At 46.2% G+C, this 21,052-nt stretch overlaps 1 protein-coding gene and 1 long non-coding RNA gene across 2 annotated transcripts in view; one reads left to right on the forward strand and one right to left on the reverse strand.

Moving 5' to 3' along the window:
* Nucleotides 1-418: 418 nt before the first annotated feature.
* SLC34A3 (solute carrier family 34 member 3) overlaps nt 419-21,052 on the reverse strand; it is a 33,448-nt gene continuing 12,814 nt past the window's right edge. Inside the window, exons 7-12 of the mRNA XM_068249867.1 lie at nt 17,950-18,045; nt 17,637-17,754; nt 16,785-16,952; nt 16,563-16,679; nt 2,839-2,963; nt 419-2,154 (exon numbers count right to left, since the gene is read on the reverse strand). Coding sequence (XP_068105968.1) covers nt 1,639-2,154; nt 2,839-2,963; nt 16,563-16,679; nt 16,785-16,952; nt 17,637-17,754; nt 17,950-18,045 — 1,140 coding nt within the window. The 3' untranslated portion in view covers nt 419-1,638. The remainder of the gene's footprint in view (nt 2,155-2,838; nt 2,964-16,562; nt 16,680-16,784; nt 16,953-17,636; nt 17,755-17,949; nt 18,046-21,052) is intronic.
* Nucleotides 16,550-17,826, forward strand: LOC137528537 (uncharacterized). The gene is made up of 3 exons (XR_011023422.1): nt 16,550-16,683; nt 16,757-16,997; nt 17,681-17,826. It is a non-coding gene; the product is annotated as an uncharacterized lncRNA (long non-coding RNA).

The following is a 21,052-nucleotide window of genomic DNA, read 5'->3' on the forward strand; positions in this document are numbered from 1 at the left end:
ATAAGTGCTTTTGAAATTAAAGAAAACCCTGAGAATCCCCCATGAGGAGATTGGCAAGTCCAAAACCTGTCAGTTCTGTTATAATTCTACTATCCACTGTAAGTGACTGCAACATAGGAGAAAAGTAATTTATAGCACATTTTACTTTGGGAGAAATGTACATTTTATTTATGCGTTTTCCTGTATTTAAAATTTTTGGCAATAGTGGTCCTTTAAATAACTCTAGATCGCTTTCCACTGGTCCAAGTCAGTAGCTCACCATCACTAGCTATGGCATACTGATGTTGTTTTAGTCAACTGAATTATATTCTATCACCACCTAAAGTTCTTCCACTTTTAAAACCAGGAATAAATGCATGACAAACCAATCTTTTTTGGTGTTTTTATTTATAAAAGGTCGACAAGCAATCTCTGGCACTTTGCTGGACCTTAATGTGTGGTTAGTGGTAGACTTCGGCATACAACGCAGGCTGTGTAAATTCATAAAACATGATATTAACCTCCCAAGGTACGTTCACACGTCCAACAAAGTGCACGACCAACACAACAACAACATGACCGACCCCACGACAAACTGTTTTCGCGACTTGTATTCTTCACGCACCAACCAACTGAACAACAAAATCATTAACATACTGCACACGCAGGTGGAACGATGGACTGCATGACATGGCCGCATTCAAAACAAGTACATTGCTCAAACAATGTTGTACACATGTGGCCAACTGCATGATTTCACACCTACAGTTGTGTGAGTTGATCTATTGGATGGATCGGGCAAACTACCTGTTATCAGTCGCTCGTCTAGTCACTTGCCATGCGTACACACGCCTGATTGTCATCTAACAGACCAAAATCAGACAACAATCAGGCGGTTAGGTTGAGCGTGTGTACGGGCCTCTAAATGTCATTCGTATGAGAATTAAGTGAAGCTGGTCCAGAAAAGTTTTGAAATACGCGTTTCAGTGGTTTTATGCTACTCACTAATCAGCCCAGAGGTATTGCTCCTGGCGTGCAGCAGAAGAAATGTCTACTAGAGCAAGGTCAGCCTCATATATTAACCTGACCTATTTTGAGAGACTGGCCTGGTTACTTTTTGACTGGGTTGTCTGGCATTTGGGCAACATTACTTCAAATAACTCATTAACCTGAGGATAATCCATCCAAGTGGGAAACACCATACCAGGGCTCATGAAATTAAGATTTTTAGCTCACTAACTTACCTTTTGAGGTTAACCAACTGACCTCCAACTAGTTACACGTTTTATTGAAAGCAGCTTTACAAATAACTAACGGAGGTCAGAAAAGAATGGACTCTTGCTTCAGCCTTGTACCAATAGCAAGCAAAACCTTTTCACAGTACAATTGGCACCATTAAAAGGATAGACCCTTTGTAGGGTGTTAAGAGCATAGACCTCTTCAACTTGGTCTCATATCTGGTCCAACCACAGGTTAGTGTTGGGTCTTTGGCCTTCCTATTCCTCAAAAGAACACCATGTTATGTACAAAAAAAATCACAACTTATTATCAAAATACAAAATAAAGTGTTTAACATAAATAGTTGAGGGTGGGGTTGGTGATGTCAAGGGTTTTGAGTCCAGATGGATTCTGGTCAGTCTTTTGGGGTGAGAGGCACCCTCATAAATCTTGAGATAGAACAAAGTCTGGATTTTCATAGCAGTTAGTCTCGGGGGATGGAGTGTCCTTCACTGGGAGAGGCTGCTTTGATTTTTCTTCTTCTTCATCTGTGTGCTGAGAGCACTTCTTACAGCAGCACCCACACATTTTGTAGATCAGCTTGTCATAGGGTGCCAACGAGTGAAGCCAGATGGGTAAGAAATCCCAGTTCCTCAGGAATGGTGGTAGACACCGTGGTCGCTTCTTCTGAATGAAATTGATGATGATGACGGTGATAATGAGCACTATAATTGGAATGCCCACACTGGCCAGGACAATGACCCCAGCCATGGAGAGACCAAAGACAGCCAGGGGTAGGAGAAGGAAGCTGACAAGCAGGTACAGAACCGCAAACCAGCGGTATTTTGCTGTAATATCTCCAAATTTCTTTGCTATATGTATTGGAATACGCAGGTAGGGCACAACATACCAGAGGACAATGCCAGTGAGGTTGAAGAACAGATGGATGAAAGCCACCTAGATTTAAGAACAAAAAAGTCAATAATATGGCACAAGAAAGAACTTGCGTCAATCATAGCTCTTTTCATAACTTTTGACATCTTGTATATCTGATAGAAAACCTGTGCTCAGAACTTCGAAGGTCATCTTGGGACAGTTCTATCTTTATCTCCTCATGATGTGACAAAGTTCACTAAGGAACCTTATAAGTTAAACTTTCTAACAGACTTTGGACAGGAGCTGGAAAGTTGTATTTAAGAGGAAATTGTTTCTTGGAAATGTACTGTGCCAAACACCCTATCAAGTAATAAATATGGTGGGTTGCCCATTGGACTATTTGAAACATCAGGCTTACAGTAGTTTACCAAGGCCTATACTATAAAAGCTAAAGCAAAAGTGCAGTGGTTGCCTAAAGCTACCAATTAGAATCAATATACATTAAAGTGGACTACATGGACCACGTGGGCACAGCAGACAGGTGAGAACCAGGTCCTTCTCAGTGACCTACAGCTGCCTGCGAACTCTGTCAGTCTGAAACACTCCCGTTTATTAACTACATTGGCTATTAGGGAGGAGAATGCTATGTCATCTGAAGACTAACTGATAGCCGGTCACAGCTGCCAGTCTCTAGTATGGGGCAGTAGCTCTAGACTGGCTGAGAGAGAAGTAGGCAGGCAGCTGGTGAATGGTAGAACATCTTACCTGCACTGACTCGCTCAGGGACTCGGCGGGACTGGCCAGGGCCGCTAGCACAGCTGTGGTCGTTGTTCCGATATTAGATCCAAGGAACAGAGGGTACGCTCTCTTCATACTGATGACACCAACACCTGCAAAGAGAAGAAAGAGAAGCTAACATTAAATACTAGAATGTCAAATACAGAAATGATGCTAGAATAGTAGCAGATGAGAGCACAAGGCTGGGGGCAAACAACTTCGCATAAAAAAGTACAAAAAAGTTGCAGTTGCTTCTATTCCTCTTGTTTTAGCCTCATACAGCAGAACAAAGACTGTCACCCACCACGGATCGGGACTCTCCAGACAACCAAGGCTGGATTTACACTTTTTGTGCCATAAGGCCAAGTATGTTGTGGCTCCCCTTTCATGTGCAGCAGTACCCCCTCCCATTCCATGTGCAGCCCCCTCTTCCATGTGTACCATCCATGTGCAGCAGTACCCCTCCCATTCCATGTGCAGCCCTCTCTTCCATGTGTAACATCCATGTACAGCAGCCCCTCCCATTCCATGTGCAGCCCCCTCTTCCATGTGTATCACCCATGTACAGCAGCCCCTCCCATTTCATGTGCAGCCCCCTCTTCCATTTCTATCATCCATGTATTGCAGCCCCTCCCATTCCATGTGCAGACCCCTCTTCCATGTGTAACATCCATGTACAGCAGCCCCCTCTTTCATGTGTATCATCCATGTACTGCAGCCCCTCCCATTCCATAGGCAGCCCCCTCTTCCATGTGTATCATATCCATGTACAGTCAGCAGCCCCTCCCATTCCATGTGCAGCCCTTTCTTCCATGTGTATCATCCATGTACAGCAGCCCCCTCTTCCATGTGTATTATCCATGTACAGCAGCCCCCTCTTCCATGTGTATTATCCATGTACTGCAACCCCCTCCCATTTCATGTGCAGCCCCCTCTTATCCATGTGAATCATCCATGTACTGCAGCACCCCTCCCATTCCACGTGCAGAACCCTCTTCCATGTGTATCACCCATGTACAGCAGCCCCTCCCATTTCATGTGCAGCCCCCTCTTCCATTTGTATCATCCATGTATTGCAGCCCCTCCCATTCCATGTGCAGACCCCTCTTCCATGTGTATCATCCATGTAGCCGCCCAAGGCCCGGGCCTTTTTGACTTTTCCAGAAACCCGGCCTTGCAGACAACGCCATTTTTGTTTACAATTTCTCCCTCATTACATGCCTGTCCCTTGTCACCATCCGTCTCCCGAAATAAATGAAACATGCCACCAGTTCCACTGCACATTCTCCACACCCGCCTCCTCCCCAAAACATCCCCCTTCCCCACTCACTGGCTCAGCTATTATTATTATTACTGGTTTATATTGTGCCAGCATCTTCCATGGTGCTATACTACAGAATACAAAGTATAACAATACAATATAAACAATTAACAATAATGAACAGTACAAGACAATGATGGATTATAGCTGGTGCAATGAACAAATCAACTACAGATTTTTACATTGGGGTGGAAAATACATACGCAAATTACACAGCATTAAGAGACAAAGGGGGAAGACAGCCCTGGCCAATCAGCCTTACAGTCCAATGGGTTAAACCACTATCACAAAAACGATAAAAATGTATAATACATGTAAACACAATCAAATAAGAAGTATGTTTCTTCCAGAGTATAATGAGCTGAAAATTACTTTTCTGCTATTTTGCTGTCAATTACAGTAGGTACTAAAATTCGGACATATCTGACAGGCTTTGGACTAGCCCATCTTCTCATGTGGGTTCTCAGGGTTTGCTATCATTTCAGAAGCACTTAGTGAATAGCAGTTGCCAGGGGCATAACTAGGCCCCACCGGGCCCCCCTGCAGAATTTCATTGCGCCCCCCCCCCCCTCCCTGGGGTCCGCTCGGGGCCGTTTGTGGGAGCTGGAGGGGTGGCTGCATGAGGGGAAAGCCTTGGCCACAGTCGGTGGGGAGAGGGGAAGTTCTCCCCCCTCTCCCTCACCTCGGGGCTCTCCCCTCTGCGCTCCCCTCCAGCTAGTTACAGTGTGGGCAGTGGGCAGCGGCGGGCAGATACATACCTTCCGTGCGTTCTACCGCATACTCCTCGCTCTAGCGTCTGCTGTCACTTCCGGAAGTGACGTCAGCCGCTAGAGCGAGGAGTATGCGGTGAAACGCACGGAAGAAGGTATGTATCTGCCCGCCGCTGCCCGCTGCCCACACTGTAACTAGCTGGAGGGGAGAGCCCCGAGGTGAGGGAGAGGGGGGGGGGAACTTCCCCTCTCTCCGCCGACTGTGGCCAAGGCTTTCCCTTCATGCTGCCACTCTCGAGCCCCCACAAAATGGCCCGAGCGGGCCCCAGGCCCCCACGGGAGCAGGAGTTGCAGGGCCTATTGTTATGCCCATGGCAGTTGCTCTATCCAACTACCAAAATATTGTGCAGCGAGCAGGGAGGCTGGCCAGCATCTTTGTATAAATCCTTTTCTTGGATTGTCTCTTTAAAGAATAAAGGCCATGATCAAAATCCCCCATGAAGAGATGGACTAGTCCAAAGTCTGTCAGTTCTGTCAAATTTGACTACCTACTGTAAGAGACAACAACAACATAGGAGAAAAGTAATTTATGGCTCATTTTACTCTGGAAGAAACGTACTTCTTATTTGTTTGTGTTTACATGTATTTGAAATTTTACAATTTTTTTGTGATAGTGTTCCTTCAAGGGTGAGGACAATAGGCCAATGGAAGATGTGTACAGTATGAGATGGTACAATGGCGGTCGGTGGCCTAAGCGTCCTAAGTGAGATAAGTATGCTTGCCTGTAGAGGTGAGTTTTTAGGATGTGCCTTAAAGGACAACTGAAGCAAGAGGGATATGGAGGCTGCCATATTTTTTTCCATCTAAGCAATACCAGTTGCCTGGCATTATGCTGATCCTCTGCCTCTAATACATTTAGCCATAGACCCTGAACAAGCATGCAGCAGATCAGGTGTTTCTGACATTATTGTCAGATCTGACAAGACTAGCTGCATGCTTGTTTCTGGTGTTATTCAGACAATACTGCAGGGAACTAGGCCAGCAGGGCTGCCAGGCAACTGGTATTGATTAAAAGGGAATAAATATGGCAGCCTCCGTATACCTCTTACTTCAGTTCCCCTTTAAAAAGGGTAAGTCTGGGTGAGTGACGGATGTGTTGAGGGAGGGAGTTCCAGAGGAGGGGAGCGGATCAGGCCTGTATCAGTGGCGTAGCAATAGGGGTTGCAGAGGTTGCGAAACGCATCAGGGCCCTTGGGCCAGAGGGCCCACCGAAGAGCCCACCATCAAACATTGTATTAGCTCTTTATTGGTCCTGTGCTGGTAATAATCACAAGCTGTTCCCCATCCACCTCTGACACTGTGGTTGTCCTTGGCAGGTTTTGTGGTGCCGTATCAATTGTTATGTATACAGTGCTTGGGGGGCCCAATGGAAAACTTACATCGGGGCCCATAGCTCCTTAGCTACGCCACTGGCCTGTGCCCAACTGGAACATATTACTAGCTTTGTACAATATTTCATCTCAATCTTTTTCTTTATTGGTACAGGCAACAGTGCACTTAACTATGTTCTTATCAAAGTGCACCTGTCCTTGAAGCCTGCTCTCCTATATCATTAACTTTGATGCTAACTACCCTGTAATCATTGACAGTGCAGGCATGTATCTCTGGTATGGGTGACATGCTGCAGTGTTTATCTACGTGCCTCGGAACACACTTTAAATAGAAAGAGTCCTCTCCGCTGACGCAGCACAGTTCCATAAATAACACTCAGACATGCTGACACTCAAAGCCTGGTACACACATTGCATTTTACCACCTCCATGTAGACCATACATATCAAACTCCGGCCGGTAGGCCAAATTTGGCCCTCAGGGCCATCAGATTTGGCTCCCAGGTGGTTTCCCCACTTTGCATTATGTTTGGCCCACTCTAGATCACCAAAGAAACTATATTGGAGCCAGGGCTGGGCCGAGGCATAGGCTGGAGAGGATCCAGCCTCGGCGCAGTGTAGGAGGGGGCGCAGAATTCATTCAGCTGTCATTCCTAATTGTGTTTGAAGCAGAAAGAAATAAGAAAAGGGAATACATAGCAGTGACTGCAAGCCAGATAACTAGATATTAAGGTGTTGGGGAGGTTGTGGGCCCAGGGGTGCCTCTTAGTCTAATAGCAATCAGTGTTTGATGGCTCGGGTGGCAGGGATGGAGGGGCGCACTTTAGTGTCTCAAGCTTGGGTGCTGGAGGACCTTGTCCCGGCTCTGATTGGAGCGCAAGCCCTAGAACACCAGAGAAGCCATATGGGGAGGGGGACAGCACTGGATACCAGGGAACTGTATAGGAGAGGGAAGTTGGGTGCTACACATCAGGGAACTGTATAGGGGAAGGAGGGGTCACTACACACAAGGAAACTGCATAAGGGAGGGAGAACCAATAAACATCAGGGAACTGTATAAGGGATGGAGAGGGGCTATTAGACACCAGGCAGGGCCGCTTGGGGCCCCATTTAGAGTCAAAGGGGCCCCATCAGCACATAAACCAGCCCTCGCCATCCTGTCAGCGGTGGCTGGATGGTATGATGGTTAAAGGGACTCTGAGCAGTGCAGTAACTATGGAAAGATGCATATCATTTTAAAGCTCTCTTTCTCCTCTTTCCAATGATATATAAACCTCCACTCTATGCCTTTTAGTTTTCGCTATTTTCGTGATCGAAATCGATCATATTCATCCTCATAAGAAAAACTCCATATAGTGTAATACTGCTTAAAAAATTTATTTATAAAAACGCAATTGCACTCACATGTATCCTCTTTAAAATAGCGCGTAGAGTGTTGTTTGAGCGGGCTCTCCCCCGCATAGGTGGCCAGGCTGGCAGGCTCGTCTAGACGTATTCCCCCGTCTTCCGCCGCGCGTACGGAGATCAGGAACGCCACACGTGTCCTCCTCGCCGCCGCTCACCCACACACTGCACTTCCGCCTTCACGTCAGACTCCGCCCTATCGATTTCGTCACACAGTGACTCATCAGGGGCATGGAGTCTGACGCGTATGGCGGACATTTTTATGCCTGGTGCGCCCTCCGCGCAAACTCAGTGCCCCTCTGTGTAGCCTGCAAGTCTGCCGCCATCTAGGGTACAGTTTCATAATTACATCTTCCATAAAGATAAAAATTCTCTCCATTGCTTCTAATACCTAACACTTGTATACATGATAAAACTACTTAAAGAGACATTTATATATATTTGATTCCCACCCATACAATACCAATCCCTCATTATCACATTATTCCTTGCCATGTGTGCCATACAGTCCCGCTCATCGCACCCTCATGTATAAATTACACTCTCCCATATAGATCCACCTCCCCTCCATCCTTCCTACACCCCCCCTCCTCTCACTACTGTGCCTAAGCGGGGCTGCATGCTCCACATTTACATAAGTATTACATGTTGACAATTTCATCCTAGTTCCAATTCCATCCACCTATTACCAACTGTATGACCCCATTAGAACCCAAGAATACCACCCTTACTACCCAAACATTATGTATAGCCTAACAGGATGAATATGTTTTACTCTCCTCCACCCCCCATAGAATGGACTCAGTAGCACCTGCCCGCTATTTCGGTTATGGAGCGCATGCGCACACATCACACTCCTATTCCCCCAAAAAACAGACTAGGTCAATGTCTATATTTAGACCATCTGGTCTGAGTGTACCCATCCGGTGGATCCACTTGGTTTCCTCTTGTGAAACCTTTTTGATTTTATTGCACCCCCTCCAGTTTGGTATGATCTTTTGCAGACCACAGAAGGACAACTCCTTGGGGTTACAATTATGATGACTCCCAAAATGCGCTGAGACTCCATGGTTGGGGTACCCCTTAGTGATATTTCGTACATGTTCCCCCATCCTCTCCTTGAGGGTACGTGTTGTTCTACCAATATACTGCCATCCACATTTGCACCAGGCAAGGTATACTACAAACTTGTCATTGCAGGTAATGAACTCCTGAATTTTAAAATTCTTACCATTGCTGAAGGACACCACCCTATCTGTTCGGACACCATTTGCTTCCCTGCAGGCCTTACATCCTCTGCACGGGAAGAAACCAGCTGTTTGCCACCCCTGCATACGCGGAGTTTTCTTAGGCTCCACAGCTTGGTGCCAGAATTTGTTTCAAGTTTTGGGCCTTCCTATAGATAAATTTAGGTTGGGCTGGGATAATACTTCTAAGTGTCAATGCAAGTTATTTGCAGGATTTTGTAGGGCATTTCTTCTGAAAATGGATGCATTTGAACTAAGAGCTCGCAGAATTGTTAATCTTGATGAAATATTTGTAGATAGTGGGGAGATAGGTGGGAGTATGGAACAGGAGTTTAGGAAACTTCAAAATGTAATGATAAAGGAACAAGGCACTTGGTGGGACCTGGCCACACTGACCAAATATGATAAAGAGGGTATTATACCTAAAAGATTAAGATGGGATTTAGCAGCTAATGATGGGGAGGATGATGAGGAAAATGATAAAGAATGGGAGGATTATTTTGACAAGTGCGGTCAGGGCCTAGTCAAGTTGCTGATTAAAAGGAAGAATAAGAGATTGGAAAGGCTGGGAGGTGAAATAGAGAATATTAAAACCAAGATGACTCCCCTAAATAGTTCAGAAGAATACAAAAGCCGATCCAAAAGACTTGGTGAGATTCTAGAAAAAAATGAGAAAGAGATTCGAGTAGAAAAACAGAAAAAGTTCCAGCGAGACGCGGATGCTACAAGGAAAAAGGAAGTATATAGATGGCAGGTAAAAAAGAAAGAGGAAATTAAGGCAGCAGAAATAGCAGCTAAAATAGAAGCCAGCAAGCAGCAAAATCAAAGAACACAGGTGGAGGATCAGGGGGTGGAACAGAGACCGGTCCAAAAACCAGTGTATGCACCTAATCACGAGCAAGGAATAACATACGGCCACCATGGGGGTGAGGGGAGAGGTGGGTGGGTTAATGGGAATAGAGGATGGGGAGCTAATAGGGGTGTAGCTAGAAGCCCATATGGGGCACCCGATAGAGGGCAGGGGAGGGGTTACAGAAATGATCCTTATGGACAGTACTCGGTACCAACCTACAATCGATATGACCCTATCAGACAACACAAACAATTGGAGCCTTTTTTAGAGATTGCCCCGAGATATGGAGAGAGGGAATGGAGACAGGAGGGGGCAGGATATGCACCTTATCAGAACCAATATGGAAAAAGAGAGCAAGACGAGGCACAAGGGGTGGGAAGGGGAGCAAAAAGGATGAGACAGTAATAGGGGAAGGAGTATTCAATATTAGTGGCACCACCTTGAATGTTAGGGAGTTGACACTATTGGATAAAGGTTTGAAACATGCACCCAGGCAAGGTATGGATAAATTCACTACCTATATTGATATAAATAAATTTGCACGAAAACTTCACTTAAAGAAGTATTTTGCGGGTGGTCCCATACGAGATACTAAGAAAAGGGATCAGGATGGTTACATGCACACAAGTTTACGCACAAAATCTACTTTTAATCCACAAGATAATAATTATAATGCTATTGAGGTGTTTAAGAACATGGTTATTAAGGACATGAATAAAATTCCCGAAAAAAAAAATGGACAGGTTAGGGAATTAGCTAGAGAGATGTTAGAGGATAAAGGTTTGGTGGTGAGACCGGCAGATAAGGGGGGAGGGGTAGTAGTTCTGAGTAAGGCTCAATATAAAGTTGAACTGGACAGACTGGTAGGGGATAGAGAGGCCTACACTCCATTGAATGGAGATCCAACAGGCAAGTATATGGCTGAATTGAGGGAGATACTTAGGGAGGGGATGGATAGGGGTTTGATCACTGATGAGGAGTTCAAATACATTGTTCCAGATGTTCCAAGGATACCCATCATATATCAAGTCCCCAAAATGCACAAGAACAAAGCTGAACCCCCAGGGCGCCCCATAGTGAGTGGGATAGGGTCAGTGACCCACCGGTTGGGGCAATATTTGGATGAGTTCCTTAAACCTATGGTAGCAAACTTACCCAATATTCTCAAAGATACAAAACATATGCTTCAGATTATGGAAGGGGGGGAAATAAATGCGGAAGAAATAATGGTTACGATGGACGTTTCGTCTTTATATACAAATATAAAACATGAACTGGGGTTGGAAGCAGTAGACTTCTACTTTAAGAAGGAGGCAAAAATTAAAGATGAACAAAGGATATATATACTCAGGTTGCTTAAATTTGCCCTAGAAAAAAACTATTTCTGGCATGACGGAAAGTACTATAATCAAACTAAGGGATGCGCCATGGGGGCGAGCTATGCTCCTAGTCTCGCAAATTTATTCATGGGAAAATGGGAACAGGAGATACTTGAGAGGGGGGGACCAGTGAGAATGTGGCGCAGATTCATTGATGATTTGTTTTTTGTGTGGGGAGGTGGGAAGGTGCATCTGGAACTGTATCTGGATAGCCTAAATGACAATGATGTGGGTATTTCCCTCACTATGCAATCCAGTAAGGATAGCATCCAGTTTTTAGACCTAGAAATAATGAGGAGGGGGGATATTATGGGCACTAAGAGCTACTTTAAAGACACAGATAGAAATGGGTATATATCCACGGAGAGTTGTCACCATCCAGCATGGATTAAGGGTATCCCAAGGGGGCAGATCTTGAGGATGAAACGAAATTGTTCAGATATACAGGATTATTACAGACAGGCTGGTATTTTAAAAAATAGATTTATGGAAAAGGGATATAAGGGAAGAGAGCTCGATGAGGAAATACAAAGGGTTGGAAATATGGATAGACGAACAATGTTGGAGGACAGAGGAGAAGAACGGAAAAAGGGTGAGTATGAACTAGCTTTCATTACAGGATTTAATACCCAATATAAGAAACTTCAAAATATCATTAGACAACATTGGGGAATCCTGGAGACAGATTTGACACTTAGAAGTATTATCCCAGCCCAACCTAAATTTATCTATAGGAAGGCCCAAAACTTGAAACAAATTCTGGCACCAAGCTGTGTGGAGCCTAAGAAAACTCCGCGTATGCAGGGGTGGCAAACAGCTGGTTTCTTCCCGTGCAGAGGATGTAAGGCCTGCAGGGAAGCAAATGGTGTCCGAACAGATAGGGTGGTGTCCTTCAGCAATGGTAAGAATTTTAAAATTCAGGAGTTCATTACCTGCAATGACAAGTTTGTAGTATACCTTGCCTGGTGCAAATGTGGATGGCAGTATATTGGTAGAACAACACGTACCCTCAAGGAGAGGATGGGGGAACATGTACGAAATATCACTAAGGGGTACCCCAACCATGGAGTCTCAGCGCATTTTGGGAGTCATCATAATTGTAACCCCAAGGAGTTGTCCTTCTGTGGTCTGCAAAAGATCATCCCAAACTGGAGGGGGTGCAATAAAATCAAAAAGGTTTCACAAGAGGAAACCAAGTGGATCCACCGGATGGGTACACTCAGACCAGATGGTCTAAATATAGACATTGACCTAGTCTGTTTTTTGGGGGAATAGGAGTGTGATGTGTGCGCATGCGCTCCATAACCGAAATAGCGGGCAGGTGCTACTGAGTCCATTCTATGGGGGGTGGAGGAGAGTAAAACATATTCATCCTGTTAGGCTATACATAATGTTTGGGTAGTAAGGGTGGTATTCTTGGGTTCTAATGGGGTCATACAGTTGGTAATAGGTGGATGGAATTGGAACTAGGATGAAATTGTCAACATGTAATACTTATGTAAATGTGGAGCATGCAGCCCCGCTTAGGCACAGTAGTGAGAGGAGGGGGGGTGTAGGAAGGATGGAGGGGAGGTGGATCTATATGGGAGAGTGTAATTTATACATGAGGGTGCGATGAGCGGGACTGTATGGCACACATGGCAAGGAATAATGTGATAATGAGGGATTGGTATTGTATGGGTGGGAATCAAATATATATAAATGTCTCTTTAAGTAGTTTTATCATGTATACAAGTGTTAGGTATTAGAAGCAATGGAGAGAATTTTTATCTTTATGGAAGATGTAATTATGAAACTGTACCCTAGATGGCGGCAGACTTGCAGGCTACACAGAGGGGCACTGAGTTTGCGCGGAGGGCGCGCCAGGCATAAAAATGTCCGCCATACGCGTCAGACTCCATGCCCCTGATGAGTCACTGTGTGACGAAATCAATAGGGCGGAGTCTGACGTGAAGGCGGAAGTGCAGTGTGTGGGTGAGCGGCGGCGAGGAGGACACGTGTGGCGTTCCTGATCTCCGTACGCGCGGTGGAAGACGGGGGAATACGTCTAGACGAGCCTGCCAGCCTGGCCACCTATGCGGGGGAGAGCCCGCTCAAACAACACTCTACGCGCTATTTTAAAGAGGATACATGTGAGTGCAATTGCGTTTTTATAAATAAATTTTTTAAGCAGTATTACACTATATGGAGTTTTTCTTATGAGGATGAATATGAAGGGTGATTCCTTCTGAAGAAATATCTGGTGTCATCAGTGGAATTAACTGGTCGCAGAGGTGGGGGACGACCCGGTAATGGTCCCAAGGCGTATATAGACCATTGGTTGGTCTAGGATAGCGGTGAGTGGACCACAAAGGGTGTTGGTGGAGGTCTGCTGTTGAAATATTAGCCAGGAGTGTACTACTTGTGACATCAGGAAGAGGATTTATCCCAGCCATAAATTTGCTTTTAATTTTAGGGCTTAAGCACTTGGACATTGTAACTTTCATTTGATATATGGACTACAGAGGGATTACATTTTAACTGTTGTATCATATATGTATTTATTAACCCAAACCCATTGAGGGGTATGAGTATCCTGAGCGCCAACCTCTTTATATATATTATCATTGTTTAAGAGGAGGCGAACGGGAGTGCTGCCAAAGTTTATCTTTCCTGAATTAGCTGTGAGCGCTTACCTCTTGTGGATATACACAAGGATTCCTGTCTGTGCCTCTTCACTCGAAAGTGTCCCGGGCGGGGGCGGAGCTTCCTGCGGGTGGGCGGGGCTTATCACGGTCGGGACGGAGCTTATTTTCCGCGGCTAGAGGGGCCTTTTTTTGAAGATTTTAAAAAGGGGGGTGCCTGGGAACCCAGAGCACCCCCCTGTGCACGTGCCTGTTTCCATAGTTACATTGTATTACACAGGACGCCTTTTCTCCAAAGTCGGCAGCTCGATTCAGCACAATGCAATGAAATATAAGGAACCCAGGGGGATATAATTACAAACATCATGCTGGTAGGTGTGAGGATGTAATTAATTAGTTGTGGGTATGCTTAAAGGAATACCCACAGGCACTGCTCAGAGTCCCTTTAAGGGCTCTGCCTCTGACACAGGAGACTAGGGTTCGAATCTCGGCTCTGCCTGTTCAGTAAGCCAGCACCTATTCAGTAGGAGACCTTAGGCAAGTCTCTCTCACACTGCTACTGACTATAGGGCACTTCCTAGTGGCTGCAGCTCTGGCGCTTTGAGTCCGCCAGGAGAAAAGCACGATATAAATGTTATTTGTCTTGTCTTGCCAAATGATGCCGTGCGCTGCTGTTTGTCTTCAGAGCCAGGCTCTCCTCCTAGGTCCCCCTCCTGCTACTGTGCACTCTGCCGCTGCCCACTCCTCCCTCCCTTCCCACAGAGAACCACAGCTGCAGCAAGAATGATAGCAGCAGATGGTAAACACTCACTCACCTATCCATGATCCAAGCTATAGAAATCCCGTCATCTGAAACCCATCTGTCTCTTCTACAGTGCAGCCACTCGCTCTGAACTTCCTGATTCTCAGATCAGACAGGAAGTATGAAGTAGTAATAGTAGTGGTAACAGAGCAGTGGCACTCTACAGGAGTCTGATGGGAACTCTATTGCTTGGATCGCAATAGGTGAATGCGAGTCATCTGGTGCTGTCATTCTCCCCCGCTGCGGCTGCCTTCTCTGCTGGACTATCGTATTCACTGGGATGGAGGCTGCATGGTGGCTGTCTAGTTTGGGAGGAAATCGGTTGTTCGGTGTTGGGGGTGATTATGAAATTCTGTCTGGGGAACGGCTTCCGGTTTGGCGGTGTCCAGAGCTTTCTGCTATTGCCAGGCTGGAAATGCAGGGGGAAAGTGCTGCTGGCCTGCTGCTGTGATATCTGGCGCCCTCTTCACAGGGTTGCCCCAGTCCCTGAGTGCAAATGTCCCAGCCATTCATCTCTCACTCTGCATTTTGCTGCTGCTATTCCCTGCATTGTGCACCCACAGAGGAAAGCGGGCTGTTGCCCATAGCAACCAGTAGCTTGGCTGCCCCGTGTGTGCGGCATGTTACTGTGCAGCTGCATCTTCTGCTTCTATTACGACATGATGGGGAGGCCCAAATCAGTTACTTTGCTTAGGGCCCCATTTAGCCTTAATCCGGCTCTGACACCAGGGAACTTTATAAGGGAGAGCGGTGGCCCCTAGACATTGAGGTCGGCCCACGACTTGGTCCCAGAGCTCAACTTTGGCGCACTTTGTATGTCAGTTTGACACCCCTGATGTAGATGAAAGAAAAAATAGGGACACCGTAAGTCCAATATAGAGCAGTAAGTTGTGATACCAAAATACGAGTAAGGACAATATATATACTCACAAACCAGGGTTACCGCCAAGGCAACCACTGTGTAGCAGGTGGGGAGATTAGACCTGACTCCACTCAGGTTAAGAAGTCGCTCTCTGTAGATCAGAAAGATGGGGTAACACTCCTCCACCATGGGTGGACTAGAGTAAAAACTGAAGTGTTTAACAGAGGCGCCACAGTAACCAGTGGCGTAGCTATGGAGCTATGGGCCCCGGTGCAAGTTTTTCATTGGGCCCCCCAAGCACTCTATACAATTGATATGGTGCAACAAAACCTGCCAAGGTCATCTACTGTATTAGAGGTGCAAGAAGGGGATGGGGAACAGTTTGTTAATGATTACCAATATTCAAAGCATCTATAGAAGTGATTATTACCACCACAGGACCAATAAACAGCTTATACTGTGGTTTAGGAAGGGCCCCATGGGGCCCGATGTGGTGGCTACCTATGCAACCCCTATTGCTACGCCACTGACAGTAACATAAAAACAATATCCGTTTGAAAAGAGGAGGCAGTGGTGGACACCAAATATTGTTGGTTTAAATAAACAACAATTTATTCACAATGCTCCAAGCATGCAACGTGTTTCGTAGGTGTAATCCTGCTTCCTCAGGCAATATGATGGAGCCTTAACGATAGGGTCAGTATAAGGGCCAAGCGCCTCTACCTCTGTCCAGTATGAGGGCAAAGAGATTTTTTTGAATACTGTGAACAGATTGTGCAGGTACGATCTCATACTACATGGAGGTGGTACAATTGGTCCATCACTGGCCAATCAAAATTGGATGTGTGTACCAGGCTTAAGGTGGCCACTAAAGATACAATTTTATGAACGATTATTCATATGAAGGATCAGAAATGGTCGTTTGGGACCACTAATGCACAAAAAACTCCTAACCCATAAAATCAGATTAAAGGTGGCTACTAACGATACAACTTGCTGAACGATCGTTTGCAAATGATTCTTCGTGTGAATGATCAGAAATGATCGTTTGTGACCAAAAATGGAAAAAAAAAACTATTTATTTCGTCCTGGGTTTATTTAGGCTTTGATGACTACTCACCCATTAGTGGTACGATGGCCGCAGTGAAGACTGAACTGCTCTGGACCACAAATGTCATGATAGCACCGATGAGAATGGCCAGGTATCCAGTGAGCCAGCTGAATGGAAATGGGAAGTCTGTGTAGGTAAAATTACAAATCGTTATCTTGTAACTCTACGTCTCTAACTGTCTTACGCTAAGTATTTCACCGTAGTGGTTGTACAAAGTCTCTACTCTCTCACCTGCATTGATGATCTTCTTGATGACCTGTGCGATCTGACCCTTCAAGACAGAGTTGAGAATCTTGACGATGAGGATGAGGCAGGTGCACAGCACCAGCAATGAGGCCGTCAAGAGGATAAAGCCAACCGCCATATCCGGGAGGTTAACATACGTGAAAATATGGGTACCTGTTAGAGGAAAGAGAGCTTTATTATGGCCGTCCATCCGATTAGGTGAGAGGGATAGAACTGCTAATGGTATGTAGACAAATAACATTGTTGCAGAAAATCATGCGCAACCAAATGGAGGGCTAAAGAAGGATTCCAGCATTTGCTAAATGAGCCGCTTCTGGACTGCTCTGATTAAAATCTACGCCCTGCCGCACGCTCCCGCTGCTACCGCCGACTGTGCAGCTCTCTCAGCGCTGCAGCCCCTTCGCTCTGCCATGGGTATGATGCCAGAGCTCCTTGAGCCATTCAGAAGCAGTTTTCATTGGCTGCTGACCCTGTGATCACCGTGAGCCAATTACATTGGCTTACATTGATGACAGTCTCAGGAGCCAATGAAATCGGCTGGCTCAGGGAGCTCTGCCATCATAGGGACGGTAGAGCGAGTGGCCTACAGGATCGGGAGAATGACGTGAACAGCAGCAGCTGCAGGTCAGTCCGGCATGACTTCGGCAAGCACTGTTTTTTCAAACCAGCAGTCTCTGGTCCTTAAGGGGTTGGTACGGAAGTAGTTAAAGTATCCTTTTGTTTCCATCAGTAATTGGTAATCTTACATAATAAGCCCCACTTAGTAACTCTACACAGCATTATCATTGTATAGTACTTCGTAAACCATAGTCCTCTACAAAAACAAAAAACACTTACATCTCTCCAGGTTCTCTTTAATGGTGATATTTTTTTCTTCGAAGGTTCCATTTTCATTGGTGATGCAGGTGACCTGGCTACAGTTGGTCAGATCAGTGACTGGGAAGTATTCCGTCATCTGGAAAAAGTCAACATATTTAAATCTTTGCTAATTTCCTGGCACTGTATGAAGACACAAAAATTTAAAAACTGACCCAATATTAGCCCTCAGAACTAATAAAAGTTTGTCTGGAAACGCCAGAACCCGAACAGTCTGGATAATTGATTTGAGCAGTAAAGTGGCTTCGTTCAATGACCAGCTTTGCTTACTTACCACTGTCACGTTGGTGGAACACCATCTCTTGATCAGACTTTTGTTTGCAAATTCAGGATCTCCAATGGCATTTCCAGCGATGACTGAACTGTCCAGCTAGGAGGGGAGATTACAGTGATAAGTATCGATAAGATGGTTCACGGCCTACAAAGCTAAGATTTTACTATAACAGTCAACATAGAAGACAGTGTTCCGGGGCTCAACAGTAATAGTGGGCACAGTTTATTTTCCTCCCTCCCCTCCCTTTAGACAAGCTGCTCTATTAACAATACTGCCTGTGGAGCCCTCTGCAGGTGAAAGACCCATAGATGGGTCTATGGGTCAGTGAAAACCACCCAGCAACTTTCCAAGGTGAGGCTCTGGAACTGGGTTTAACCTCCTCGGCGTTCTATTGAGATCGCCAGGGAGGCTGCGGGAGGGTTTTTTTTTAATTAAAAAAAAACTATTTCATGCAGCCAACTGAAAGTTGGCTGCATGAAAGCCCACTAGAGGGCGCTCCGGAGGCGTTCTTCCGATCGCCTCCGGCGCCCATAATAAACAAGGAAGGCCGCAATGAGCGGCCTTCCTTGTTTTGCTTAGATCGTCGCCATGGCGACGAGCGGAGTGACGTCATGGACGTCAGCCGACGTCCTGACGTCAGCCGCCTCCGATCCAGCCCTTAGCGCTGGCCGGAACTTTTTGTTCCGGCTGCGCAGGGCTCAGGCGGCTAGGGGGGCCCTCTTTCGCCGCTGCTCGCGGCGAATCGCCGCAGAGCGGCGGCGATCAGGCAGCACACGCGGCTGGCAAAGTGCCGGCTGCGTGTGCTGCACTTTATTTGATAAAAATCGGCCCAGCAGGGCCTGAGCGGCAGCCTCCGGCGGTGATGGACGAGCTGAGCTCGTCCATACCGCTCAGGAGGTTAATACAATGGGCTCAATTTACAAAATATTACCGCATGTTGCAAACTTGTCAGATTTCAGCCATTATAGTTTACAACTAAAATGTGCTACTGTAGATAAATCCCACTCATTTGATTTGCCAATTTGTCCTGGTTATTACAACATTTAAATTATGTTGCTGGTACAATGTATGGTGACAATATTTTATTTGGAAATAAAGGTATATTTTTAATACTATATCCCTAATTATAAGCCCTTATTTGCAAAAATAACATGCAGTATACCCTCATGACTAATATATTAAAAAAAGTCCCTAAGGTAGCTATCTATTTATTTAAATGCTGTCACTTTATTTTGTTACATGTGCTTTATTTTGGTTACTATGGTGAAGGGGGTGGAAATGGTTAACCCCCTCCCGATCGCGGCAGAAGGGTGGCAGCCCCAGGACTACCTAACGGCGATTGGCTTCAAGAGTGGTGGGCAGGGATTAGCAGGGAATGCGCATGCGCGATCCTCCCCATAGAGAAGACCAGAGCTGTGCGGGGAGGCTGTGCTGATCTCTGGAACCAGGCTTGGTAATGTATAAACGGCTAGATCGGGGGGAACAGAGGCAATCGGGAGGTGCTGGCAACCTATACTAGCTAGGCTAGTGCTAGCTAAACCTTTTGCAAGCATTAAATCTATTAGATTCATTCTTGGGGACTCCTGATGCTAGCGAGCGCTGTGCCTGGTATACAGTAGTGTTGGGCGAACAGTGTTCGCCACTGTTCGGGTTCTGCAGAACATCACCCTGTTCGGGTGATGTTCGGGTTCGGCCGAACACCTGATGGTGTTCGGCCAAACTGTTCGGCCATATGGCCGAACTAAGAGCGCATGGCCGAACGTTACCCGAACGTTCGGCTAGCGCTGTGATTGGCCGAACGGGTCACGTGTAGTGTTGGGCGAACATCTAGATGTTCGGGTTCGGGCCGAACATGGCCGAACTCCGAACATAATGGAAGTCAATGGGGACCCGAACTTTCGTGCTTTGTAAAGCCTCCTTACATGCTACATACCCCAAATTTACAGGGTATGTGCACCTTGGGAGTGGGTACAAGAGGAAATTTTTTTTTAGCAAAAAGAGCTTATAGTTTTTGAGAAAATCGATTTTAAAGTTTCAAAGGGAAAACTGTCTTTTAAATGCGGGAAATGTCTGTTTTCTTTGCACAGGTAACATGCTTTTTGTCGCCATGCAGTCATAAATGTAATACATATAAGAGGTTCCAGGAAAAGGGACCGGTAACGCTAACCCAGCAGCAGCACACGTGATGGAACAAGAGGAGGGTGGCGCAGGAGGAGAAGGCCACGCTTTGAGACACAACAACCCAGGCCTTGCATGAGGACAAGAAGCGTGCGGATAGCAATTTGCATTTTGTCGCCATGCAGTCATAAATGTAATACAGATGAGAGGTTCAATAAACAGGGACCGGAAACGCTAACCCATCACAGATGTTCATTGTTCATGTTACTTGGTTGGGGTCCGGGAGTGTTGCGTAGTCGTTTCCAATCCAGGATTGATTCATTTTAATTTGAGTCAGACGGTCTGCATTTTCTGTGGAGAGGCGGATACGCCGCCGATCTGTGATGATGCCTCCGGCAGCACTGAAACAGCGTTCCGACATAACGCTGGCTGCCGGGCAAGCCAGCACCTCTATTGCGTACATTGCCAGTTTGTGCCAGGTGTCTAGCTTCGATACCCAATAGTTGAAGGGTGCAGATGGATTGTTCAACACAGCTACGCCATCTGACATGTAGTCCTTGACCATCTTCTCCAGGCGATCGGTGTTGGAGGTGGATCTGCACGCTTGCTGTTCTGTGTGCTGCTGCATGGGTGTCAGAAAATTTTCCCACTCCAAGGACACTGCCGATACCATTCCCTTTTGGGCACTAGCTGCGGCTTGTGTTGTTTGCTGCCCTCCTGGTCGTCCTGGGTTTGCGGAAGTCAGTCTGTCGGCGTACAACTGGCTAGAGGAGGGGGAGGATGTCAATCTCCTCTCTAAAGTCTCCACAAGGGCCTGCTGGTATTCTTCCATTTTGACCTGTCTGGCTCTTTCTTCAAGCAGTTTTGGAACATTGTGTTTGTACCGTGGATCCAGAAGGGTATAAACCCAGTAATTGGTGTTGTCCAGAATGCGCACAATGCGTGGGTCGCGTTCAATGCAGTCCTAGGCCGAAGAGGTCATAGC

Source organism: Hyperolius riggenbachi, chromosome 8 (assembly GCF_040937935.1).
Source record: "Hyperolius riggenbachi isolate aHypRig1 chromosome 8, aHypRig1.pri, whole genome shotgun sequence".
In the NCBI taxonomy this organism is placed as follows: Eukaryota; Metazoa; Chordata; class Amphibia; order Anura; family Hyperoliidae; genus Hyperolius; species Hyperolius riggenbachi.